The 27,817-nt window shown below is 40.4% G+C and overlaps 2 protein-coding genes across 2 annotated transcripts; one reads left to right on the forward strand and one right to left on the reverse strand.

The window, feature by feature from the left end:
- Positions 1–725: 725 nt before the first annotated feature.
- Positions 726–8,490, reverse strand: taco1.S (translational activator of mitochondrially encoded cytochrome c oxidase I S homeolog). Its single transcript, XM_018238107.2, has 6 exons — positions 8,340–8,490; positions 6,506–6,774; positions 5,581–5,687; positions 4,659–4,792; positions 2,404–2,581; positions 726–1,364 (listed from the first exon to the last, which is right to left on the reverse strand). The coding sequence occupies exons 2-6, from the start codon at positions 6,753–6,755 to the stop codon at positions 1,164–1,166; spliced, it is 870 nt and encodes a 289-aa protein (XP_018093596.1). The 5' UTR covers positions 6,756–6,774; positions 8,340–8,490; the 3' UTR covers positions 726–1,163.
- Positions 8,491–8,532: 42 nt separating this feature from the next.
- map3k3.S (mitogen-activated protein kinase kinase kinase 3 S homeolog) lies at positions 8,533–27,730 on the forward strand. Its single transcript, XM_041579075.1, has 15 exons — positions 8,533–8,776; positions 11,020–11,141; positions 13,293–13,333; positions 17,072–17,207; positions 17,468–17,585; positions 19,049–19,182; positions 19,388–19,461; positions 20,052–20,119; positions 20,775–20,867; positions 22,267–22,458; positions 23,419–23,567; positions 23,689–23,820; positions 24,375–24,504; positions 24,666–24,843; positions 26,985–27,730. The coding sequence occupies exons 1-15, from the start codon at positions 8,773–8,775 to the stop codon at positions 27,211–27,213; spliced, it is 1,800 nt and encodes a 599-aa protein (XP_041435009.1). The 5' UTR covers positions 8,533–8,772; the 3' UTR covers positions 27,214–27,730.
- The last annotated feature ends 87 nt before the right edge of the window (positions 27,731–27,817 follow it).

The raw sequence follows: 27,817 nt of genomic DNA on the forward strand, positions 1-27,817 counted from the left end.
GATTTGTTTCCCAGGCTGTTGGGGGAAAAAAAAAAAACGCATCGGCCTGGGAAACGATGTTTAAATCATTGCTACACGGAAAGACCAGGCAGAAAAGCAGGTGCTTGTTTTGGGGAAGCTACTCGTGTCAGTAGTTGTAAATCACACGGAAATAACTGTGTATAATTGATGAGGGGGATATTCTAGGAACTTTTGCAATGTACATTCATTATTTTTTTTCAATTCCAAGATATTAAGGGATACATGTGCTGTTAATATGAATGAATTTTGTTCCAACAGCGCCACCTGCTGGTCATTTTCCCACCAGTCTGACCAGCAAGTAGTCAAGGAAGTTGTCAGGAGAAAGAAAGAGGATGATGTTCTTCTGCTTAGGAAAGATGTGAGAAAGGTTTCTAATTTTATTCCTAAGCAGAAGAACATCAGAGCAGCCTCTTTCTTTCTCCTGACGACTTCCTTGACTACTTGGTGATCAGACTGGTGGGAAACTGACCAGCAGGTGGCGCTGCTGTAACAAAATTCATTCATATTAACAGTACATGTTTCCCTTAATATCTTGAAATTAAAAATAAATAACGAATGTACATTGCAAAAGTGCTTAGAATAGCCCCCTTCGTCAATTTTACATTCACTTGTTTTTAAGGTTTACTTATCCTTTAATGTTTTCCTTTTAAATGGAAAGGAGAAGGGGAGGTGGGAATCTAATGACAAGTATGATGAGGAAAAACTAGCCTATTCCAATTTTTATTATACATTTGTGCAATGGTTTTTAAGGCTGGTCAGGTGAACTTTTCTGTGTTTTTTAAAAAGGCACAATAAATAATAATAATTGTGTAATGATGCACCTATAAAATCTGTGCCTGAAACCTCTCATTGCATTAATCTGCATGAAAATATACATACTGAATCTTGCTCAGGAGATGCTTATCCAGCCCCAATTTTCCTTGTAAAACCAAGGTTTTTTTTTTTTTTTTTAAATAAAATCCAATAAATATCTGGTACTAGAAAGATCTCCTATTTAATGTTCATGGAAGTTTGGAAAGTGTAACAATAGCAGCACTGGTTCCACTTTCCTCTACGACGTTGTTCTGATATCTTCTGATTCCATTGTATATATTATATGATCCATGATGAGCAGTGCCTTGTTTTTAGGATGTCCTATTTATTTACTCAATGTTATCGTAGACACGAATAACCTCCGGGTGGTTGTTTAGTAAATCCAAGAGATGAGACGCCTGTTCCATGTCCGTGTCTGAGAGCTGCACTGTGGTTTTCGGGCAAAACTCCGCCCCAGAAGATATCGGCACCAATCCAAAGGAGGACAAACTGGAGCGCACCTCTCTCAGGGATGGTATGTCACATATATACTTCATTGTGGGAGGGGAAAAAAAGATAAAAATACTTGACAATGACTCATTTCAGTTGGCAACTGTCATGTGATAGTTAAATATAAGGCAGCAATTATCAATGCATGTAGACTCTACATTTGCCGTTAGCTCTTTAATAATATAATTTGGATCTAGTCTACTAGAAAATCATGTAAACATGAAATAAACCCAATAGGCTGGTTTTGCTTCCAATAAGGATTAATTATATCTTAGTTGGGATCAAGTACAAGCGACTGTTTTATTATTACAGAAAAAAAGGAAATCATTTTTATAAATTTGTATTATTTGGATAAAATGGAGTCTATGAGAGACGACTGAGCATTGCTGCATTGTTTCTGAAATAATCAAGTTTATCTTCACTATTTATTTCTCAGCATCTGTTTATCTTCATTCTCTTTTCTTGCAGCAGTTGGGTGTAGGATATTTGACAGTTAGATCCAATATATCTTATAGGGGGGGGCTCCTTTCCTAGCAGATGTATTAGAGCTCACTCAAATAACTGATTCCAGTAAAACAAAATCTAACAAATAACTGTACAAATCCTGCATGTAGAGAGACATGATGTCTGGTGAGTTTAATAGAGGGAGCTCTAAATACATCTTCTAGGCAAAAGGAGCCTCCCTATAAGATATATTGGATCTAACTGTCAATGAATATCTGACACCCAATTCCTGAATGAAGACAGAATAAAGAGAGAAACAGATGCTGAGAGAGGAATAGTGAAGATAAACTTGATTATTCCAGAAACGGTACATCATTTTTAATTGATTGTATTCAGAAAGTTTCTTGCTGGAGCTTATATTTTATATTAACTTTTCATTTCAGTGATAGTTCCCCTTTAAAGAGCTGACCTTGCGCACCGCAGTTTGTACGAGGTGTATTACTAGGCTGTTACATACGTAACCATTCTGGGGAGACCTACTTTACATAATGAGATATACATTTATACCTCTTTATAATATACTTAATTGTATGAGACCACCACACCAAGCCACCATCTTTCCAGTATTTTGTTTACCTTATATACGTCCTTATCCTCCTCATCCTGTGCTTCCTGTACATCTTCTGCTCCAGCCTCAATCGCTAGCTCTAGGGCCTTCTCTAGAGGGACACGACTTCCGTCTCGGTCATGACTCCGCACAGTCACCACCCCCTTCTTATCAAAACTGTGCCGGGCTCCATCACACATCACCCCGCTGTGGATTGGAAAGCAAAGGGTGCAATTAGCGATCACACGTAGATTGTAAGCTTCACTAGGCCAGAGACCTACAATCTAAGATCTCTATCACACTCACAGACACTAGGGTCAATTCCATCAGGAACCAAATAACCTTTCCTCATGTTTTTTGGTGAATAAACCCATGCAAACAAGTGGAGAACATTCAGATAGTAGATAGTAACGTGCCAAACGAGTGGGTCTTTCCCCGATATTCCCACCAATGGCAGGACGATAGAGGTAGTCCGAATGTTCGGCCCTCGGGTCAAAAGATTGTATTACAATGAAGGGAATAGGCGCCGACGGAATGGGAACCACATCAACTAGCCAATGCCGTCCTCAATCGCCTAGAGAAATCAAACCTCCCCAATCGATATCTTGGCCTAATATCAATCATGGGGACCTGTCGGAAGCCCCTATACACTGGCAGATCAACCGTCAAATCGTTCTAAAGGGCCAATATTGGCACCTTTAATCTGCCCGTGTATGGCCACTTTAAAGGGTTTGTTCACCTTCCAACACGTTTTTCAGATAGTTCACCTGAAATAAAGACTTTTTCCAATGACTTTCTATTTTCCATGTGTGACCGTTTTTTTCCTAATATTGAAGTGTAAGTCTTATTTTTCACCTTTCTAAAGCAGCTCTGGGGAGGGGTCGCCGACCCTCTAAACTGTTCTAAATTGAGATATTTAGTTGATACATTTCTTATCTCTGTCACTGCTGAGCAGAATCCCTGAATTTCATTGAAGGCTTGTTGTTCACCTTCCAAACACTTCTTTCAGTTCAGTTGTTTTCAGATTGTTCACCAGAAACACTTTTTTTCTGTTACTTTCCATTATTTTTTTTCAAAATTTAAGTTTAAAGTTAAATGTTCTTGTCTCTGGTGTTTGAGTCTGGCAGCTCAGTAATTCAGGCGCAGACTCTAAACTGTTACAATTTTGCAACATTTAGTTGATACATTTCTCAGCAGTATCAGCAACTATTGTATCAATTCTAACAGCTGCCTCTGATGAAACTCAGGGATTCTGCTCAGCAGGGACAAAGATAAGAAATGTATCAACTAAATGTATCAGTTTACAGGGTCGGCGACCCTCCTCCCACAGCTGCTTTAGAAAGGGAAAAAAAGACACTTTATACTACAATATTAGAAAAACGGTGACACATAGAAAATAGAAAGTTATTGGAAAAAGTCGTTATTTCTGGTGATCTATCGGAAAACAACCAGTTGTTTGAAGGCGAACCACCCCTTTAAAGGCAGCTGTTAGAATTGATACAATAGTCGCTAATATTGTACAGATGCTTCTGAGAAATGTATCAACTAAGGGGCCCATTTACTTAGCTCGAGTGAAGGAATAGAGGAAAAAAACTGCGAATATCGAAGGCAACTTCGACCATCGAATCGAACTAAAAATCGTTCGACCATTCGATAGTCGAAGTACTGTCTCTTTAAGAAAAAACTTCGACCCCCTAGTTCGCCACCTAAAAGCTACCAAAGTCAATGTTAGCTTATGGGGAAGGTCCCCATAGGCTTTGGTAGCTTTTTTAGGTCGAAGAAAATTCGTTCGATCGATGGATTAAAATCCTTCGAATCGAACGATTCGAAGGATTTAATTGTTCGATCGAACGATTTTTCATTCGATCAAACGATTTGCGCTAAATCTATTTAACTTCGATGGTCGAATATTGAGGGTTAATTAACCCTCGATATTCAACCCTATGTAAATCTGCCCCTAAATGTTGCAGAAATTTAACAGTTTAGCACCTGAATTACTGAGCCGCCAGACTGAAACACCAGAGACAGGGACTTTAAACTTAGATTTTGGAAAAACGGTAAGAAATAAGAAATGGAAAGTAATTGGAAAAAGTCTTTATTTCTGGTGAACAATCTGAAAACAACTCAACTGAAAAAGTATTTGGAAGGTGAACAAATCCTTTAAGACTCCAGAGCCTCAAAGTGGAAAGCAAAGTACCCTGAGCAGAACGAGCGATGGGGAAACAAGTCTCCTCCCAATTTAGCAAACACAGTTATATCCGCAGCTATAAAGAAGCATCAATACCTATTTTTGCCCATCAAAAGCTTGACTTCTGCATAGGTGCGACTGTTGTTGTCAGTTAGAAGCTCTATGAGCAAAGAAGCTCCCCCAGGCCCCCGTCCCTCGTACAATACACAGGAAGATGGTTTAGCTTTATCCTAAAACAGAAAAAACAAATTGATTACATGACTGGTAGTGATGTGTGAGCCGGCCCGATATCCTCAGGACCTCGTGGGTCGGTCAGGTTGGGGCTGACACACACAAAAAGAATTCGGGACATCTATTATAGAGACTTGTCTGCCTGCGGATATATAAACGGGGTCAGAGCAGCAGGTTAATAATTGGGTCATCGCTAACGACCTGCAACCCATTAAAGAGCAAATCTAACCAAATACCAAAAAAAATTATATTTTGCTTGACGAAAGAAAATCATTTTAAGCATCTTTCCAAAATACATTAAAGGGCATATACACATACAGGTATGGGACCTGTTGTCCAGAATGCTCAGAACCTGGGGTTTTCCCGTATAACAAATCTTCCCTTAATTTGGATCTTCACACCTTAAGTCTACTCGAAAATCATATAAACATGAAATAAACCCAATAGGCTGGTTTTGCCTCCAATAAGGATTAATTATATCTTAGTTGGGATCAAGTACAAGCGACTGTTTTATTATTACAGAGAAAAAGGAAATCATGTTTAAAAATTTGGATTATTTGATTATAATGGAGTCTATGGGAGACGGCCTTTCAGAAATTCGTAGCTTTCTGGATGACGGGTTTCCAGATAATGGATTTCATACCTGTATCTTTGTCCTCTGTCATATATTCTATCTCCGTAAACTGCAGTTTGGATAACAGGTCCCATGCCTGTATCTCATAATTAGAGTCTGGACCTTCTTATGAGATTTTTAGAATGACCTGTGTTGCTTATTGTACTGACATACCGCTCCTTTGATAGCCGCCTCTATGGAAGCCTTTGGCATGTTCCTCTCCCGACACTGCTCAATGAGTTGGTATAAGGTGCTGTTCAGGTCTGGGTTAGGTCCTCCTTCTGTTAAAGAAGAGCAAGAGCGTTATCCCTCTCCAGACCCTACACTCAGGGCTGCCATTAGCCCCGTGTGAAAAAATTCTCCAACCCAGATCCCGCCCACCCCACACCATAGTTATAAGACCACACAGATATCAGCGCTAAAAACGGTAAACCCCCCACACACAAGTTATAAAAACCCATCGATGGTCAGGGCCCCCCATAAGTTAAAAAGAAAAACTATGGCACCAGGGCCCCCTATAAAAGTTTTTTTTTAAAAATCATTGGTGGACAGGGCCCCCCATAAGTTAAAAAAAAATATTGGTGCCAAGGCCCCCCTTACAAGTTAAAAAAAAATGCTGGGGCCCCAGAGAATATTTAAAAATAAAAAACATTGGTGGCAGGGGCCTGTAAAGTAGGTGGCTAGGGTTTTAAAAAAAACAAAAAAAACACATTGGTGTTCAGTAGAACTGAACTCGTGGCTTCAGAACTTCAAGTTTGGCTCTTTTCGTGACTTCGGGTCTTTTTAGGACTTGACGTTCGTCTCTTTTTTTCACTTCAGGTCTTTTCGGGACTTCAAGTTGGGGTCTTTTTGGGGGCTCTGGACTTTGACAGTTCGGCTTTTTTCAGGACTTCCCAAGTGGCGGTGCCAAGGGGGGCCCGGCTATTTCAAAAACTGCAGCACAGCCGGGCCACTTATTGGATGTATACAATAAACATGAGAAAATAAACTGCCCATTCACCAACCAAATATCTGTTTCAAGTCTTTCTCTAGATCAGACCAAAGACAGAAAACGTGTGTTCGTTTGCTAGAGGTCCTGGACCTGAGTTACTTCTCTTACCTCTCACTGCTACTTTCATCATCATGGAGAGTTTGGCAAATATCCGGGCCCTTGCTTCATCCTTGGGGCCCTTAATATGTTTTACTTTCGACCACTTGTTATGACCGGCAGACGCCGCTAAGGAGGTGTGGAGGTCGCGACCCTGAGAGGCTACAATGGGGAGGGACCATCGACCCGGCGGTTCTCGGCAAATGAGCCTCAAAGCGTGTTTTCTATGGGCGAAGCAGATCCTAGTCAAGGCCACGGACATAATCCTAGCAGGAGCGGCTCTGTGGGAAATGAGAGAGTATATATATATATATATATATATATATATATATATATATATATATATATATATATATATATATATATATATATATATATACTGTATAATGCAGTACTGACCTACTGATGCTCTTTCATCTGGGCTATTTGATTGGACAACTGTAATTGTGTAACTGGGTTACAAATAGTTTTATCTTTGGCCACAAAGTAATGCTCATTAACATATTTAGTGGGTCTTGAAAAAAACCATTTTTGCCATATTTGTACTCCTCCCAAAGTACACGTACGGGACCTGTTATCCAGAATGCTCAGGACCTGGGGTTTTTCGGATAATGGATCTTTCTGTGATTTGGATCTCCATACCTTAAGCCTACTAGAAAATCATAGAATCATTAAATAAAGCCAATAGGCTGGTTTTGCTTCCAATAAGGATTAATTATATCTTAGTCGGGATCAAGTACAAGATACATGCATGGGAACAGTTATCCAGAATGCTCAGGACCTGGGGTTTCCGGATAAGGGATCTTTTCGTAATTTGGATCTCCATACCTTAAGTCTACTAGAAAATCAAGTAAATATTCAATAAACCCAATAGGCTGGTTTTGCTTCCAATAAGGATCAATTATATCTTAGTTGGGATCAAGTACAAGCGACTTTTTTATTATTACACAGAAAAAGGAAATCATTTTTAAAAATTTGGGTTATTTTATTATAATGAGTCTATGGGAGACGGCCTTTCAGAAATTCATAGCTTTCTGGATAACGGGTTTCCAGATAACGGATTTCATACCTGTATCTTTGTCCTCTGTCATATATTCTATCTCTGTAAACTGCAGTTTCTGCATTACAATCACCTCCTCAATGCCCCCTATAAGAACCCCCCCAATACCTTTAAAGTGCCCTGAGGAAGGATAACTCTTACCATTTAAAAAGACCCCCCCAATACTCCTTAAAGGGGTTGTTCACCTTTAAAATAACTTTGTGCGATGAAGCGAGTGATATGCTGAGATAATTTGCAATTGGTTTTCATTTTTTATTATTTGTGGTTTTTGAGTTATTTAGCTTTTTATTCAGCAGCTCTCCAGTTTGCAATTTCAGCCATCTGGTTACTATAGTCCAGATCACCCTAGCAACCATGCACTGATTTGAATAAGAGACAGGAATATGAATAGGAGAGGCCTGAATAGAAAGAGGAGGAATAAAAAGTAGCAATAACAATACATTTGTAGCCTTACAGAGCATTTGTTTTTTTTTTTAGATGGGGTCAGTGACCCCCCCATTAAAAAGGTGGAGTCAGATGAAAAAGGCAAATAACTATAGTACATTTAGGGTTACAGAGCAGTGAGCACTATGTGCAAGTGTCAGAAGTAGAAGGGACATTTTTAAAAGAAACAATGAAGACCAATAGAAAAGATTCTGTAACAAGAGGTGAATAATGAGTGAAGATGAAGGAGGCAGAATGGAAAGACAAGGGCCAGTGTGTACAAGCGCTGCATGAGAATCTATAGGCAGCACATTAATAACAAGAAGTAAGATCTCCGTATAAACAAGGCCAGAGCTGAATTACCTCTCGTGTGTCACAGTTGCAGCCGCAGCACGACTTGTATAGACTGTATCAGCCCCGCACTATCCACTGCACCTCCGCCAGGGCACGAACAGTCTCCTTGGGACACTAATAGCTGCTGCTCTTCCGGCTCACTCACTTCCTGCCCAATGACAGGCTACTCCGCTAGCTCGGCGCTCACGTGATGCCGTGATGTCACCGGTGACGTCAGTAGGTCCAGCAGCGAGATAGGAACTGGCCCAGAGTTAAGGCCTGAGCCCCCGGAGCCCGAGCGAAGCCGGATATGAGGTGACCGGAGTGTGTGACGGAGCCGCGGGGCAGACCCGGGGGAAGGAGAGGTCAGTGGAGGCGGTGGCTACAGAAGCAGAGGAGTCGGGGGAGGCCTCCGGGGCCGGGAAAGTGACAGGACTGTCCGGGATATTGTCCCTGTTCCGCCATGGGTGAGTTCTGTGGCTCAGAGACTTCCTGCTTCTCTCTCTCTACCGACACTCTCTGGGGCTGTCACTTGCACTCACTCTCCTCTCACTGTCTCACTCTCTGTCTCTTCTGTCACTCGCTGTCTCTTCTGCAACTCAGTCTCTCTCTGTCACTCTCTGTCACTTTCTGTCACTCTCTGTCTTTTCTGTCACTCACTGTCTCTTCTGTCACTTTCTGTCTCTCTCTTCTGCAACTCAGTCTCTCTCTCTGTCACTCGCTGTCTCTTCTGTCACTCGCTGTCTCTTCTGGTACTCTCTGTCTCGTCTGCAACTCAGTCTCTCTCTCGTCACTTTCTGTCTCTTCTGTCACTCGCTGTCTCTTCTGGTACTCTCTGTCTCGTCTGCAACTCAGTCTCTCTCTCGTCACTTTCTGTCTCTTCTGTCACTCGCTGTCTCTTCTGTCACTCACTGTCTCTTCTGTCAGACGCTGTCTCTTCTGTCACTCGCTGTCTCTTCTGTCACTCGCTGTCTCTTCTGTCACTCGCTGTCTCTTCTGTCACTCGCTGTCTCTTCTGTCACTCGCTGTCTCTTCTGTCACTCGCTGTCTCTTCTGTCACTCGCTGTCTCTTCTGTCACTCACTGTCTCTTCTGTCACTCGCTGTCTCTTCTGTCACTCGCTGTCTCTTCTGTCACTCGCTGTCTCGTCTGTCACACGCTGTCTCTTCTGTCACTCACTGTCTCTTCTGTCACTCGCTGTCTCTTCTGTCACTCGCTTTCTCTCTCTTCTGCAACTCGCTGTCTCTTCTGTCACTCACTGTCTCTTCTGTCACTCGCTGTCTCTTCTTTCACTTGCTGTCTCTCTCTTATGCAACTCACTCGCTGTCTCTCCTGTCACTCGCTGTCTCTCCTGTCACTCGCTGTCTCTTCTGCAACTCACTGTCTCTCTGTACTATCACTTTCTGTCTCTTCTGTCACTCGCTTTCTCTCTCTTCTGCAACAACGCTGTCTCTCTCTCTGTCACTCACTGTGTCTTCTGTCACTCACTGTCTCTTCTGTCACTCGCTGTCTCTTCTGCATTTCACTGTCTCTCTCTCTGTACTATCACTTTCTGTCTCTTCTGTCACTCGCTGTGTCTGTCACTGTCTCTCTCAATGTCACTCACTTCTGTCTCCTGCTGTCACTCACTTACGGGCTCTCTGTCACTCCTGTCTCCTGCTGTCACTCGCTCAGTGTTCGTCACTGCCAGTTTGAAATTTTAGCAGCTACCTGGTTGCTAGGGTCATGTTTACTCTAGCAACCAGGCAGTGGCTGAAAGATGTATAGAGGGAGGTCTGAATAAAAACATACCATTGTAGCCTCAAGAAGCAATTGTTTTATTAGCTGCCTTTAAGTGCTGGAAAAAGACAGAAGAGAATTTAAAAAAAAAATGAAGACCAGCTGAAAAGTCGCTGAGATTAGATAGACATTCTATAAAGTTAAATGTGATCTAACAATTTACAGGTCTGTAGAAATACTTAGCATTTCTTAAAATAGCAGGGATGTCCCGAATCCACTATTTTGGGAATCGGCAGAATCCCAAATCCTTTATGAAAGATTCGGCTAAATACCGATTCCCAGACCTAATTTGCATATTTAAATGAGGGTTAATGAGAACCGTGCGTTAAACATTTTTAAGGTTCTGGGACAAAAAGTCATGTGATTTTTAGTATTCTGACTCCGTCTGAATACGAATTTTGCTGAAAAAGGCCAAATCCTGAACTAAATCTTTTGTGTGTGAGAGGGATGTTCTGAGACAATTTGCAATTGGTTTTCATTTTTCGTTATTTAGCTCTTTATTCAGCAGCTCTCCAGTTTGCAATTTCAATAGTCCAGTTGCTAGGGTCCAAACTACCCTAGCAACCAAGCAATTTTTCTTTTTTTAAAGAGACAGGAATATGAATTGGAGAGGAATGATGAATAAAAAAAAAAAAATAGCAATAACAATGCATTTATTAACTTACAGAACATTTGTTTTTTTAAGATGGGGTCAGTGACCCCGATTTGAATGCTGGAAAGCGTCAGAAGAAGAAGGCAAATAATTTAAAAACCATAAATAAATAATGGAGACCAATTGAAAAGTATATAATGATCCATTCTATAACATACTTAAAGTCATACTTAAAGGTGAACCACCCCATTAAATCAGAATGTCTGTTACGCTGTTTGTCAGTATGTTTATATTATTTCATGAAATAGTCGAGACTCATTTTCTTCTCACATCTTTGTAGACGAGCAGGAAGCTCTGAAGTCCATTATGAAGGACCTTGTTGCCCTCCAGTTGGGCAGAAGACAGCGAATACCTGGAATTGAACCAGTGAAGACCAAGTGCAACATACCGCCCAATAAACAGGTGGCCTTCATATTCTCTCTACAAACCACTGATTCTCATTTCTTCTGGTCCCCGGCTACTAGGGATGCACCGAAACCACTATTTTGGATTCAGCCGAACCCCCGAATCCTTCACAAAAGATTTGGCCAAATACCAACCCGAATCCAAATCCTAATTTGCATATGCAAATTAGAGATGAGAAGGGAAAAAAATATGTACTTCCTTGTTTTGTGACAAAAAGTCAAGCAGTTTCCTCCCCGTCCCTAATTTGCATATGCAATTTAGGATTCTGTTCGGCCGGGCAGAAGGATTCGGCCGAATCCAAATCCTGCTTAAAAAGGCCCGAATCAGATCCTAATTTGGATATGCAAATTAGAGGTGGGAAGGGAAAACATTTTTTACTTCCTTGTTTTGTGACAAAAAGTCACGCAATTTCATCCCTGTCCCTAATTTGCATAAGCAATTTGGGATTCTGTTCGGCCGGTCAGAAGGATTCGGCCGAATCCTGCTTAAAAAAGGCTGAATCAGATCCTAATTTGCTTATGCAAATTAGAGGTGGGAAGGGGAAACATTTTTGTACTTCCTTGTTTTGTGACAAAAAGTCACGCAATTTCATCCCCGTCCCTAATTTGCATTTGCAACTTCAGATTCGGTTCGGCTGGGCAGAAGGATTCGGGCAAATCCGAATCCTGCTGAAAGTCCTGAATTCTGGCCAAATCCCGAATCCGATTCTAGATTCGGTGCGTCCCTACCGGCTACAATAAGGAGCAGATATATCAAGGGTCGAATTGAAAATTTTCGAATTCTTTTATGGTCAAAACTGTCAAATTCAACTAGGGAATTGTTCAAATTCGATTAGAGTTTTTTTTAAAAAAAAAATTAATTTGATTTTCGAGATTTATTATACTCTAAGTACTTTAAGAACTCGACTATTCGCCACCTAAAACCTTCCAAATTTAATTTAAATCAATGGGAGAGGTCCAGGGATCAATTTGGAGTTGTTAACATTCCTAACATTCAAATTTTATCCAGAGAAAAAACTGGAATCAAGTTTTTAAAATTGAAATCGAATTTAATTCTCATTCAATTCGAGTTTTCGGTTCGATTTAATTCATCCGAGTTTGGAAAATACGATTTTATTAATATACATTTTGATTGGTTTACTTTCCAAGGCTAAGAGTCACAGAATGAAATTAGATATATTTCTTTTTTTAAACAAAAAAAACCACAAATATAGCTGACGGTCTACATCATAATACAGTTATGGGACCTGTTATCCAGAATGCTCGGGACCTGGGCTTTTCCGGATAATGGATCTTTCTATAATTTGGATCTTACCTTAAGTCTACTAGAAAATCATATAAACATGAAATAAACCCAATAGGCTGGTTTTGCTTCCAATAAGGATTAATTATATCTTAGTTGGGATCAAGTACAAGCGACTGTTTTATAATTACACAGAAAAAGGAAATCATGTTTAAAAAGTTTAATTATTTGGATAAAATGCAGCCTATGGAAGATGGCCTTGCCTTAATTCAGGACTTTCTGGATAACGGGTTTCCGGATAATGGATCATATACCTGTACTTACTATAGGTTATGGAATCCGTTATCTGGAAACTCGTTATCCAGAAAGCTCTGAGTTATCGAGAGGCTATCTCTCATAGACTCCCTTTTAATAAAATAATTAAAATTATTTAAAAGGTTTTCCTTGTTCGCTGTAATGATAAAACAGTACCTTGTACAGTCCTGTTGGGTTTATTATATATTTAAATGTTTTTTTTTTAATAGACTTAAGGTATGGAGATCCAAATTATGGAAAGATCCCTTATCCAGAAAATCCCAGTTGCCAAGAAACTGTATTATGTTACAGTGATCATGGTAAAGTTTTGGACTTCCAAACTCCATTCAGAAAATTGTTCAGAAACTTTGCTGTGATTGTGTCCTTTCATGTACGGAAAGACCCCTTATCTGGAAAACATTGAGGATTGTGGATCCCATACCTTCAAATATGAATAAAGCTGATAGCCCATTAGAGTGATGACTGTTGCCAATGTACATCATCAGGATGTTTGTTTGTTTTTTTCTTTATATAATAATAATAATAATAAAATGTTGTCAGTGTTGCTCCTTCCAGCCATGCTAATATCTATTGTTGTTTTTAATGTTACAGGCCGATGTCAGAATAAAGTTTGAGCACAGTGGGGAGAGAAGGTAAGTCAAAATCTGTATTGTACGTGTGTAGCTATGAAAATTTCTAGGAAAATAAAACCTTCTTAATAGTTTATCTTCCTACTGAACCGTACAACAGGGTTCCCTTTAAAGGAGAACTAAAGCCTAACTAAAGAAGTAGGTAGAAATGTTGTACATTATGTTTTGTGCTTCTGTACCAGCCCAAGGCAACCACAGCCCTTTAGCAGTAAAGATCTGTGTCTCCAAAGATGCCCCAGTAGCTCCCCATCTTCTTTTCTGCTGATTCACTGCACATGCTCTGTGCTGCTGTCACTTACTGAGCTTAGGGAGCCACTCACAATATACAGTACACATAGAATAGAAATGTCACAATATAAGGCTGATTAGTAATTAATATAGATAATTACTACATGGCAGCACAGAAACCAGCTCAATTAGCATCAGAATTGAATAATCAGCAAACCTGTAGCATCATCTTATATTACAGCCAGGGAAGCTCATTTTCTGCTGGATAATTAGTGACGAGCCCTAAGCTTAGCTTCTCAACAGCCAATCAGAGCCCACTGAGCACTTGAACTGCTTTTCATCTCTCTTGGTTTCCACTGAGTGGTTACCAGGCAATAACAAATCAGAGACTTGAGGGACAACTACATGGGTCATAACTGTTGCTTTTTAATCTGAGCTGCATTTAAAGATCAATTGCAAACTCACTGAACAGTTATATCCCATGTGGCCCCCCTTATAGTCACTGACTAACTCCGAGTTAGAGAGCTGAAAAGCAGGAAGTAGTGTTCTGGCTATTATGTTACACATCCAGTCACTCCAGTCTTTATACATTACATTTTTGACTAACTAACTATATCAGAAACTTTTTTTATTTTGCACATCCCATTTATTTACCCAGTTTTTATACTGATCAATTCCTTTAAGAACCCTGTATATGGTGATAACATAAGAAAATGTTATATAAAGGTTGTCAATGAATGGCCTAATTGTAAACTGCCAATGTTACCTTCCCCGACTTCCCTCCTCCTCGTGGTGTTTTCATTTACAGGCAGGAGGAGTGAAATAGCCATGTGGTTGAATAGAGTCTGCCAGACCTAACCACAAATATGGCCGGAAAGTGAGCTGAGAGCATTTGCATTGGGGGAGGCCTAGATAGAACTCTATGATACAAAACCATGAAATTTAGTTCATTTATGTTCTGTGCTTTTTACTTTTAACCGAATGTTCATCAAAGGCCGATACAAAATATTTTGCGAATGTTCTGTGTGGTCTCTCTTCTTTCCAAATAATATATTCCCAAACAGGATTAAAGGAGAAGGAAAGTAAACTACTGAAGCAGTTTATTGCCAATAGATTAGCCACACTAGTACAAGCTATAACACTATATTTATTCTGCAGAATGATTTATCATACCAGCTCTAGAAACTCTGTTTGTTTAGGATAGCAGCTGCCATATTAGCTTGATGTGCCATCACTTCCTGCCTGAGTCTCTCCCTGCTCACTCATAGCTCTAGGCTCAGATTACAGCAGGGAGGGAGGGAGGGAGAGAGAGAAGTGCAAAATAAACCTTTTCTTCTCCTTTAAATAAAACACGGAGGCTGCAGTTTTTAGATTATGATGAATGTAATATGAATGCAGTCTTTACATGTTAGCATGCTAAAGCCAGCGCCAGTTTTAATCCTCTGTGAAAAGGTTCTTCCCCTCCAGTCGATGCTTTCCTTTGTACAGATCAGGGGATGGCACATTCCATGTTCAATAAGAGGATAAATGGCTGCAGCCATGAAAAAATGCCGTGTTCATCTTTAAGTTAACTTTTAGTATGTTATAGAATGGCCAAAACTAAGCAACTTTTCAATTGGTCTAGTTTTTGAATTATTTGCCTTCTTTTTCTGACTCTTTCAAGCTTTCAAAGGGGGAAGGGGGTCACTGACCCCTTCTAAAAACGAATGCTCTGTAAGGCGACATATTTATTGTTATTGGTATTTTTTATTACTCATCTTTAGGCATGCACCTATTTTGGATTTGGCTGAACCCCCAAATCCTTCACAAGAGATATGGCCGAATAGCGAACCAAACTCTAATTTGCATTTGCAAATTAGGGGTGGGAAGGAGAAAACGTATTTCCATATGCAAATTAGGATTCAGTTTGGCCATGCAGAAGGATTCGGCCGAATCCTCCGGAAAAAGGCAGAATCCTGGCCAAATCCCAGTCAAAAAATAAATGCTCTGTAAGGCGACATATTTATTGTTATTGCTACTTTTTATTACTCATCTTTAGGGAAGCTCCGAATCTACTATTTTGGATTCGGCCGAACCCCCGAATCCTTCATGAGAGATTCAGCCAAATACCGAACCCGAATCCACATATGCAAATTAGGGGTGGGAAGGGGAAAATGTTTTTTACTTCCTTGTTTTGTTACAAAAAGTCAAGCAATTTCCCTCCCCGCCGCTAATTTGCATATGCAAATTAGGGTTCGGCCAGGCAGAAGGATTCCGCAGAATCTGAATCCTGCTGAAAAAGGCTGAATCCCGACCGAATCCTGGATTTGGTGCATCCCTTCTCATCTTTCTATTCAGGCCTCTCCTATTCAAATTCCAGTCTCTTATTCAAATGAACGCATGGTTGCTAGGGTAATATAGACCCTAGCAATCAGATCGCTGAGATTATAACCTGGAGAGCTGTTGAATGACAAGATAAAAAACACAAATAAAAAAAAAATTAAAATCAATTGCAAATTGTCTCAAAAGATCACTCTCTACATCATACTAAAAGTTCATTTAAAGGGGTTGTTCGCTTTCCAAACACTTTTTTTTCCAGCTGAGTTGCTTTTAGATTGTTCAACATAAACCAAACACTTTTTTCAATTGCTTTCCATCTTTTATTTTTTACCGGTTTTCCAAAATGGAAGTTTAATGTTCCTGTCTCTGCTGTTTGAGTCTGGCAGCTCATTGATCCCGGAGCAGAATTTACTACATTTAATTGATCCATTTCTCAGCAGCATCTCTGGAATATGAGTGCAACTATTGGATCAATTCTAACAGCGGCCTTTAATGAAACTCAGGGATTCTGCTCGGCAGGACAAGATCAGAAAGGAAAATCAATGATTAGTAAAGACTTGGAATCACGGGTATAAACAGGAAGCAAACAAAGTGTAAAGATAGGTTGTACAAGATGTGGAGTTTTGCATGTCTAGTAATACATTAACGCCCTTTGCAGTAAAGAATGTCTAATGTAGCACCATAGGAATGATTTTGCTCTGTGCTGCTGTCATTACTAGCTTAAGCCACTCACAATATACAGTACACATAGAATAGAAATGTCACAATATAAGGCTGATTAGTAATTAATACACATAATTACTACATGGCAGCACAGAAACCAGTGCAATTAGCATCAGAATTTAATAATCAGCAAACCTGTAGCATCAGTTTATATTACAGCCAGGGAAGCTCATTTTCTGCTGGATAATTAGTGACGAGCCCTAAGCTTAGCTTCTCAACAGCCAATCAGAGCCCACTGAGCATGTGAGTGTCACAGACACTTTCCAAGATGGTGACCCCCTGTGACAAGTTTGAAGTCCTGGATCATTGCTGCTATTGACAAGCTCAAACTTTAGCCTCGTGCAATAAGTTCACTATATAGAATGTGCCATTTTTAGCTCTATTCATTTTTAGGGTTTAGTTCTCCTTTAAGGTCAGGTGTTATGGTCCATGTACATTTTAACAGGTCTATCCAATGCCATGTCATGCAAGTATTCCTTTTCTCTCACCGCAGCTCTCCATTCCGCTCCGAAGTCAGGATGATCTGGACAAGGCCGTGGATCTCCTAGACCGGAGTTCCAGTATGAAAAGCCTCCGGATTTCATTGTTTTCCCATGATCGCAATCATGTAAGACTTGATATGTTCTTGATATGATATGGGTGACTTATTGTCCACTACTCTTGCATGAATCCATGCTGATAGCAAAATATCCTTTTATTTTTTATGATTAAATGTTTTCAATAACCTTAAGACATTGTTGGAAAGACTCCTTATTCCAGTTATTCTAATAATACACCACTTCACTGTACCTTAAATCAATACCGTATTTACTGTAAAAGCAAACTCTGATTCAGTGTCTGTTTCCTAATTATCACTTATGTCTTCAGATCTCCTCATCCCATACTGGTATCCAGAAGCAAGTGCGTATCAAGGCCTCTCAGTCTGTGGGGGATGTCAGCACTGTGTATCACCCAGCAGAACCACGGAGCCGGCATCTCTCAGTCAGTGAGTAACAATTTCCAATTTCTTTCTTGTCTGAGCAAAAAAACAAAAAAATTGATTTTTTTTTTTTATTTTGATTTCCCACCAATTTCACAAACCTCAATCAATCGTTAAAACAGACACTTTTCAGATTTTGTCTTAGGCACGACATTTTTTTCTGAATTTGTCTTTAGCTCTTACTACACCTGTCAGTCAGCCAACAAATTGGGATTTTTGGGGGAGGGGGTTTATTTGGCCTAGGAAAATTATACATCGTTTTTTTTTAGGATAACCCGGGCTTTCTAAATCTACCTGCATGTTTGTGTAATTCCACTTCTGTAACTAGATATAAGGGTCTAAATACAATAAATGCTATTTTGCATAATAGAGGTATGGGAGGTTCCAGAATGCTCGGGAACTGGGACTTTCCGGATAACGGATCTTTCCATAATTTGGATCTTCATACCTTAAGTCTACTAGAAAATCATATAAACGTTAAATAAACCCAATAGGCTGGTTTTGCTTCCAATAAGGATTAATTATATCTTAGTTGGGATCAAGTACAGTACAGGTATGGGACCTGTTATCCAGAATGCTCTGGACCAGGCGTTTTCTGGATAACTGATCTTTCCGTAATTTGGATCTTCATACCTTAAGTCTACTAGAAAATCATGTAAACATTAAATAAAGCCAATAGGCTGGTTTTGCTTCCAATAAGGATTAATTATATCTTAGTTGGGATCAAGTACAAGCGACTGTTTTATTATTACGCAGAAAAGGAAAAGACTTAAAAAAATTTGGATTATTTGGATAAAATGGAGTCTGTGGGAGACGGCCTTTCCGTAATTCAGAGCTTTCTGGATAACGGATACTATACCAGGAATTTGTATCAGAAATATATTTAATTATGTTATGTCAAGTAAAATAATGCAAGTGTGAGTTATAACTTTTTACATATCAAATTGCATAAAATAAACTCATTTTCTTTAATCAGTTTTGTTAATGAGGCTTTTACACCTATAGGGTTAGACAGAAACTTGTGCCCTGACTATAAAATGTTAATCCATATTAATATGATAATAACTCCCCAATGGGGCACCTACAAGAGGTGTGAAATGAAGATTGGGGGAACCAAATCTTAGAATTGATCTGACACACGGGGAAGAGTTTTAAAATGTCGGGAGAAAATGTCGTTCCTGCACCATTTTAATGTCGTTTGAAAGACATAAAAGTGTTTGTAAACTGTCACTAAAACATGAAAAGTGGCGGTTGAGACAGAAATTAGGCAGAATTTTTGTTTGTGAATATGGAGAAAATATTTTACACCACTTTTACTCCAAAAATGGTCTTTAGGGCAAATGCAGCTGTGATTGCAGACGTTTTTTTATTCACAGAGAAACGGGTGCAATCTCTTTTTCATATTTCCTTTTAAACAAGACACTGTTGAATGTCTGTAATGTTGTTCTTTGGTTTTGTTCTGTATATAGCTTCTCAGAACACAGGCCGCAGCTCCCCTCCTCCTGGATACGTACCTGAAAGGCAGCAAAGAATTGCCCGTCAGGGTTCTTACACCAGCATTAACAGCGAGGGAGAGTTCATACCAGAGACCAATGAGCAATGTGTAAGTTTACTACAACTACAGCGTGTGCTGTAAACAATGAAAACACACAGAATGTATCTGTCAATAAAGCTTTTTGTTGTTGTTTGTGTTTTTACTTTCATCACTCATATACACTACATGTCTTTCAGCTCTTTTTTATCTCTTCCTCGGTGAATGAGAGATTTCTAAATACCAATATTCGTCAATAATTTCATACATTTCCTAGGCACTGGACCCACTAAGTAGTACAGAAAATTCCATATCCGGAAGCTGCCAGTCACTAGATCAGTCGGAAGACAGGTAATTGAGTATTTCTCCCGATATAAACCTTGAATGTCAGCATATTAACATCTCAACGGACCTCTGCCATTGAATTGTACATGAACTCGGCAGGTTTTAGGTGGTGAATATTCGAATTAGGAACGTTTCAATGGTCGAAGTGATAATTTACATTCGAATAGGGAGATTAAAATTCGAATGTGTGAATTCTGACACTCGAAAATTCCAATTAAAATTTACTAGGGATGCACCGAATCCAGGATTCGGTTTGGTGATTCGGCTAGGATTCTGCCTTTTTTAGCAGGATTTTGAATCCTTCTGCCCAGCCAAACCAAATCATAATTTGCATATGCCAATTAGGGGCGGGAGGGAAATCAAGTGACTTTTTGTCACAAAACAAGGAAATAAAAAATGTTTTCCCCTTCCCACCCCTAATTTGCATATGCGAAGGATTCGGGGATTCGGCCGAATGGAAAATAGTGAATTTGGTGCATCCCTAAAATTTACCATTCGACCCTTTATAAATCTGCCCCATAGTGTGATCACAAAGTTAGAATTCAAATGTGTGTTTGTTGTATTTTCATGAATGTAATCTCTGTCTTTGGCTGCAGCCCTTCCTTTAGGAAGTCACGGATGTCCAGAGCCCAGAGTTATCCGGATAATAGGCAAGACTTTTCAGGTAATGAAAGACCAGAGTATTTCTTAATGCTGTAAAGATGGCCATAGACGCACAGACAATATTGTACGAAATGAATACGATGGATGGATTCGATATTCGGTGCATGATTGGTGGAAAACGAGCCAAACAATATTGGTAGAAGATATCGGTCGACTCATCGATTGGGCCAGCTGGAAAATTTTGATCTGGTGCCTTTGAAATAGGGATGCACCGAATCCACTATTTTGGATTTGGCCGTATACCGAACCGAATCCGAACCCTAATTTGCATATGCAAATTAGGGGTGGAAAGGGGAAAACATTTTTTACTTCCTTGTTTTGTGACAAAAAGTTACATGATTTCTCTCCCTGTCCCTAATTTGCATATGCAAATTAGGATTCTGTTCGGCCAGGCAGAAGGATTCGGCCAAATCCGAATCCTGCTGAAAAAGGCCAAATCCTGGATTCGGTGCATCCCTACTTTGAAGGCATCTAAACATAGGCCATTGTTAGTGCTGAATGGTCAACAATTCTATTGTTTCTATATCTATATCTGACCATCCAGCTCTACACGTGTGTATTGAAACTAACGATCTTTCCTGGAAACATCTTTTCCAAGAAAGATCATAATTGTTACATCTATGGCCACCTTCATTTTCTCTGTCTTTTCAATTTAGATCGTGAGAATCAATTCTGTGATCGAGCTGGGAAGGGTGGCACCTACCCTCGGAGGTACCATGTGTCCATCCAACACAAAGAGTATAATGATGGTAAGTTATGTTTGCTGCTTGATATATTTAGTATGAAAGATTTCCAACTCCTGTTCTCTATCGGAGCAGAGTGGATCTAGTTTAGTAACATAGTTGCTTAAAGGGGAAGGAAACGTAGTTGGTGCAAAAACCCTCCCCCCTCCCGTGTGTTGCCCACCCTCCCTCCTCCCCCCTGGCCTACCCGTCCCGCTGGGCAAATGCCCCTAACTTGTTACTTACCCTTCTGCGCAGGTCCAGTCCAGGGAGTTCACAGACGACATCTTCTTCCACGCGATCTTCTTCCTGCTTTGACCGGCGCATGCGCAGTAGGAGCATTTTGCTGGTACGATTTACTGCACATGCGCCAAAAGTACTTAGTGACTTTTGGCGCATGCGAAGTAGATCCGTACTGGCGAAATGCTCCTACTGCGCATGCGCCAAAACGCGGTTCAAAGCAGGAAGAAGATCGCGTGGAAGAAGATGTCGTCTGTGAACTCCCTGGACTGGACCTGTGCAGAAGGGTAAGTAACAAGTTAGGGGCATTTGCCCAGTGGGACGGTTAGGCAAGAGGGGAGGAGGGAGGTTGGGCAACACACGGGAGGGGGGGAGGGTTTTTGCGCCAACTAGGTTTCCTTCCCCTTTAATTTCAACCCTGCAGTTTCCAGTTTTGATCAGTTAACTACAAAAAGAAAGAAGGTCTGTTGGTAACTGGATTGTTTCAGTTAACACCTATAGATCTGAATTATCCCTGGTACATTGTTATGAGTCTGCTAGTGTACATCGTGTTAGAGTGCTGCAGTGGGTCGGGTACCCGTGGGTTACCCGCAAAAACCTGCGGAACCCTGCAGGTTGCAGATAGACGTTTCGGGAGCGGGTATAGACACGGGTCGGCGGTTCTCCGGTTGTTCTGGCCGCGGGTCTTCTCAATAGTGAGTTTTGCTCCTTTTTTTCTGATCACGCCTAATTTCAATGATGCCACTTCCAGTTTACAACGACAGCACTTCCTGTTTTACTCCTTTTTTTCCTGATCACACCAACTTCTAATGATATCACTTCCGGTTTACAATGACAGCACTTCCTGTTTCTTGATGATCAGCGGATCGGGTTGCGGATAAGGTACTTGTGGGTCGGGCAGCGGGTCCAAGTGGGTCGGGTGTAACAAATTGGTTCCGCGCAGGACTCTACATCGTGTTAAATGTGATTCTGCTTGTTCTACACTAATTCTACAGGAGACACTTTTGACATTGCAATCAGCTTTTTAGAAAAGCACAGAACTGCAATTTTATTTTTCCATTTGTGGATTTTTGTAGCATTTCTGAGGAATCGGTTTTAAGCTGAAGAGTCCATTTATGGCATACCCATGCATCTAAACTTTGGTAATAAGAAGGTACTAACCGTATCATACTTTCCCCCCTCTCAGGACGCAGGACATTTCCTCGGATACGGCGTCCGCAAGGAAACCTTTTTACACTTGTCCCATCAAGTCGTTCCCTGAGCACCAACGGAGAAAACCTTGGTTTGACTGTGCAGTATATGGAGAATCGTGGTCGGCTGCGCAATGCTGATAGTGAAAATACCCTGACTGTCCAGGAGAGGAATATATCTAGCAAATGTAAGATGCACCGATTGAAAAAGACATATTAATTTGTTGTGCTGGCGATTAACCCCCATATGCACTAAGTTTGCCCAGGAGCAGTAACCCATAGCAACCAATAGAATCTTTGCTTTTAAACAGTTGACCAGTAAACATTTTTTGGTTGCTATGGGTTACTGCTGCTGGGAAAACTTAGTGCCTTTTATTACATATCCCCCTTAATTTAGAATTATGAGTTTGAATCTAAGAATCCCTATCCCTACTAATGACAGAGAGACACTGGTTTAACTGGGGATATGTGCTTAGTTTGTGCTTCATGATGGATATTGAAATGGAGAAATTTAAAGGAAAACTATACCCCAAAAATGAATACTTAAGCAACAGATAGTTTGTATCAAATTGAATGACATATTAAAGAATCTTACCAAACTGGAATATATATTAACATAAATATTGCCCTTTTACATCTCTTGCCTTGAGCCACCATTTCGTGACTCTATCTGTGCTGCCTCAGAGATCACCTGACCAGAAATACTACAACACTAACTGTAACAGGAAGAAGTGAGGAAGCAAAAGGCAGAACTCTGTCTGTTAATTGGTTCATGTGACCTAACATGTGGTTTGTATGTGTGCACAGTGAATCTTACGATCTCAGGGGGCGGCCCTTATTTTTTAAAATGGCAATTTTCTATTTATGATTACCCAATGGCACATACTACTAGAAAAGTATATTATTATGATAATGGTTCATTTATATGAAGCAGGGTTTTACACATGAGCTGTTTTACTCAGTGTCTTTTAATAGAGACCTACATTGTTTGGGGGGTATAGTTTTCCTTTAACTGCAGACATTGATCATTCTGCTTCATTTACATGACTTTCTGCATGCAAATAAGGGGAATCTTTTTACTTCTGATACACAGTTGATTGTGTTATGTGGATTATTGCATTTACACGTCTGCCGCTCTTTCTCTCTAGCTCCCAGTGCCCCTATAAACTGGCGTCGAGGGAAGCTTCTTGGTCAGGGAGCCTTTGGACGGGTATATCTTTGTTACGATGTGGATATAGGACGTGAGCTGGCAGCCAAGCAAGTCCAGTTTGATCCAGACAGTCCGGAGACTAGCAAGGTTAATACAAATAACTAAATTTTGATTTACTACAAAGAGATTGGAAAATGATCTCTGTTTGATGTACTATATTTCTGCCCTCTCTGCGCCTGCCTCTGACTATCCTGTCTCCATTCTACAGGAGGTTAGTGCTTTGGAATGTGAAATCCAACTGCTAAAAAACCTTCATCACGACCGAATAGTACAGTATTATGGCTGCCTGCGAGACAAAGGAGAGAAAACACTCACCATCTTTATGGAGTACATGCCAGGGGTAAGGAGCATGTCATTCTCAATACCCTATGTTAGAGTTCTGCGCTTAATCAATTTGTTAAACCCGACCCGCAACCCGCTTACTTACCCGCTTGGGTCCGCTACCCGACCCGACCTGCAAGTACCTTATCCGCAACCCGAATCCGCTACCCACTGACCATCAAGAAACAGGAAGTTATGTCATTGTAAACCGGAAGTGGCATCATTAGAAGTTGCCGTGATCAGAAAAAAAGCGTAAAACAGGAAGTACTGTCGTTGTAAACCGGAAGTGACATCATTGGAAGTAGGCGGGATCAGAAAAAAAGGAGTAAAACTCGATATTGAGAAGACCCACAAACCTGGAGAACTGCTAACCCGCGTCTATACCCACTCCCGAAAGTTCTACCTGCAACCGCAGGGTACCGTAGGTTTTTGTGGGTAACCCGCGGGTACCCGAACCGCTGCAGCACTCTACCCTATGTTCATTCTTTGCTGGGTCTCTTATAGTGTCATAGTGATGGTTCTTCACTTTTCTGAACAGCACTGACATCCTTTCCATTTGCTTTCTTTCTTTAGGGCTCTGTGAAAGACCAGCTAAAAGCTTATGGGGCTCTTACAGAGAACGTCACCCGCAGATATACACGACAGATCCTAGAGGGTGTCTCCTACCTGCACAGCAACATGATTGTGCACAGGGACATTAAGGGTAAATACTATAGACCCTATTCCAACATGATTACAAATATTATGTTCGGGGCAAGTGCTGCTGATTTGGAGTCTATTCTCTGCTTTCTGTATGAAAAAGCACATCTTTAAAGTGTTCTTTTTGTGCCTCTGATGCATTTTGATTTCTGTTTGATTCCATAGGAGCCAACATCCTGCGGGACTCTGCTGGGAATGTGAAGCTGGGAGACTTTGGGGCAAGTAAGCGTCTTCAGACTATATGCATGTCAGGGACAGGAATCCGCTCAGTGACAGGGACACCCTATTGGATGAGCCCAGAAGTAATCAGCGGGGAGGGCTACGGAAGAAAAGCTGATGTCTGGTAAGTGGTAGAGTATTTTATTTGTGTGTTCAGACCTCAATATTTGTGTCGCTAAAGAAATATTTCACCTCTAGGAGTCACTGTAGACTATTTCCACCCTACTTATGTTTATTTGTACCTGTTGAAAACATCTCGGATAAGGCTGAAGACCAGCTTTTCGGTATATGTAAAAAAGGAACAGGGCTATCCGGCACTCAAGGGAGCATATTTATCAAAGAGTGAAGTTAGAGATCATAGGATACTAGCCCCCCCCCACTTTGAGCCGATGGAAGAGATTGATAAACAAAATACTCCCCCTGCAGAAGGTGTATTTAGCTAGAGGGTGCCCGGAAAAATTCCAAAAGATATGGGGTCCTTGGCTTGAGCTGCCGAAACCGCCGTTCACACGATACAAGCAATGACCGAGGTCTGGTTGAAATGCTCCTTACATAGTAAATGTATATTGCTTTGTTGTACCTAATCGTAATCCTTTGATTACTCTAGGTAGACAATTGTAAGACATTCTTAGGTTTCTTTCTGTACTTTTGTATGTCTTTTTTGAAAAAGTTAATAAAAACAAATTTAAAAAAAAAAAGCTGTATTTACATCTCCACCCATGGAGATGTTTAACGTCAACTAATAAATACAGCTTTTTACTTTATTTTTTTGGCCCTGTGGATTTCTTGATCTATTTATATTGATATTCTGGAGCACCCTCTTTTCTTTTGTTTCAAACCAGCTTTTGCCACTCACCTACTTCTAGTGATTCCTACAAGCATGTCTTCTAGAAGTCTTCTATGAGTGATAAAACTTTTGGCATAGTTCATTAAAATTCATTAATATTTTCACACTTTGGGGGGATTGTTATCCAGTTGATATCACCCTTTTTGTCTAGTTTCTCCCATTCATTCTTCTGTAGGCCAGGTAGTCTTCAGCGCCTTCATATTGTGAAGGATTTGCTGTACTTCTCAATCAGGAGGCACAGAATTAATTTCACATTGAGAAGCACTCCTTGGTCAAAGATTTTTTTTCAGTTTTTTTTAAACAAATTAAAGGGCATGTAAAGGCAAAAAAAAACAAAATACAATTTTTACTTTCTTTAATGAAAAAAGAAACCTATCTCCAATATACTTTAGTTCAAAAATGTGTATCGTTTTTATAAGAAACCTGACTGTATGCAGTGAAATTCTCCCTTCATTTACTGCTGTGGATAGGAATTGTCAGACGGTCCCTAACTGCTCTGCAGGGAAACAATCATACTTATGAACGGCAGGGGGAGCCCCCGCCTTACTTCCCAGCCATGCAGAACTCAAGCAGCTTTGTTTGTTTCCCTGTAGAGCAGTCGGCGACTGTGTAGAGATTTGTATTGGATTTTATTTTTGCCTTTACATCCCCTTTACTGTTTCCAACTCCAGCTGCAGGGACAAAGATCATGGAGCCAGATTTAAACCAATAAACTGGGATTCTATTTGGAGGATTATTTTGCTGCAGCCACTGGTTCTGCAGAGTTGGAGAAAGTTTATATTAAACAATACAAAAACTATAAAATCCACATTAGATCACATGAAAACACAGGACCCAGTGCAGTCTGTATATTCTGATTATTAATCAGTCTTGTGTATCGGCTTCTGGCAGATATTATTTGACTTGTGCTGTTTTGATAATTTATGACGATCCCTAAGCAGCCCAGACCACACTGAGCATGTGCACAGTCTTGGTCTTGCAAAGATGTATAACAAAGTTACAAGATGGTGACCCCCCTGTGGCCAACTTTGAAAGTATAAATCATTTGTTTGATTAGGCTTGTGGTGCAGTAAGTTCATGTTTATGTTTAGTATACAAAATACAGCATTTCTAGCCTTATTCTATTTTAGACTTTACTTCCATCAATTCTTTGATATGTTATTGATGTTGGCACTATTAATCTATATTGATATTATAATGGTTGGTAAACAGTTACACAGAAGACAGAAGAATTATTGCCATGCAGCAGCACAGTCCTATGATTGTGTCAGAGAATATCTTCGTGTATTTTGGGTTTTTCCTGTCTCAGCGTGGGTTTCCTCTGAGTGGTTCCATTTTCCTCCCTTTCCTTCTCAATTTCATTTAATGTGGTCCATTCAACCTTCTCACTGTCTGTTTCTCCCCTTACCAAACTACAGGAGCCTGGGCTGCACGGTGGTGGAAATGCTAACAGAAAAACCTCCTTGGGCTGAATATGAAGCGATGGCGGCCATATTTAAAATCGCCACCCAGCCAACCAACCCACAGCTGCCGCCAAATACTTCAGAGCAATGTCGGGACTTTGTAAAGCGAATATTGGTGGAAGCAAGACAGAGGCCGTCTGCCGAAGAACTGCTTCGGCATCCGTTTGCTCAGCTAACATTTTGAGTCTCTGGAATCGCGGTTTCCGTCTTGTTTATTGGACCTTCTCGGGATGCCATTCAATCAAGCAGCCAGATTTCAGATTTGCGTTTATGGCAATCATCCCCGTGCTGTATCTAGAGCAGGTTCTAGAGCCAGCAGCTGGGGAGACACGATCAGTGTTAGAGCATCGGAGCAATTGTTTCATTCCATCTCCTACATTTAGGAGCCCACAAGTGTCAAACTGGGTGTCCTTACCCATCACAAGACAAATCTGGTAACTGAGTTTATAAAAGCTGTGGACCAATGGAAGCTGTGTCCAATTGCTACATAAAGGGCACACTCCTGCTTCCCAGACAAGTGCCTTAAATAACTCCTTCCATGCCAGGGATGCCAAGTGACTCTGGCCAGACGGGCCTTTTTTTGATGTATCTCGAAAACGAAAATTTAAGCTTGAGCATACTGAAATAAGAAACTTTGTAAATACAATCGATTAAATATTCTGCATTGTTTCTGAAATAATCAAGTTTATCATCCCATTCCCTTCTGTTTCTCTTCATTCTGTCTTCATGCAGCATTTGGATGTCTTTCCTAGCAGATCTATTAAATAACTGCCTTTTACACAATTTCT

The sequence above is a fragment of the Xenopus laevis genome, chromosome 9_10S (assembly GCF_017654675.1).
Source record: "Xenopus laevis strain J_2021 chromosome 9_10S, Xenopus_laevis_v10.1, whole genome shotgun sequence".
Classification (NCBI taxonomy): domain Eukaryota; kingdom Metazoa; phylum Chordata; class Amphibia; order Anura; family Pipidae; genus Xenopus; species Xenopus laevis.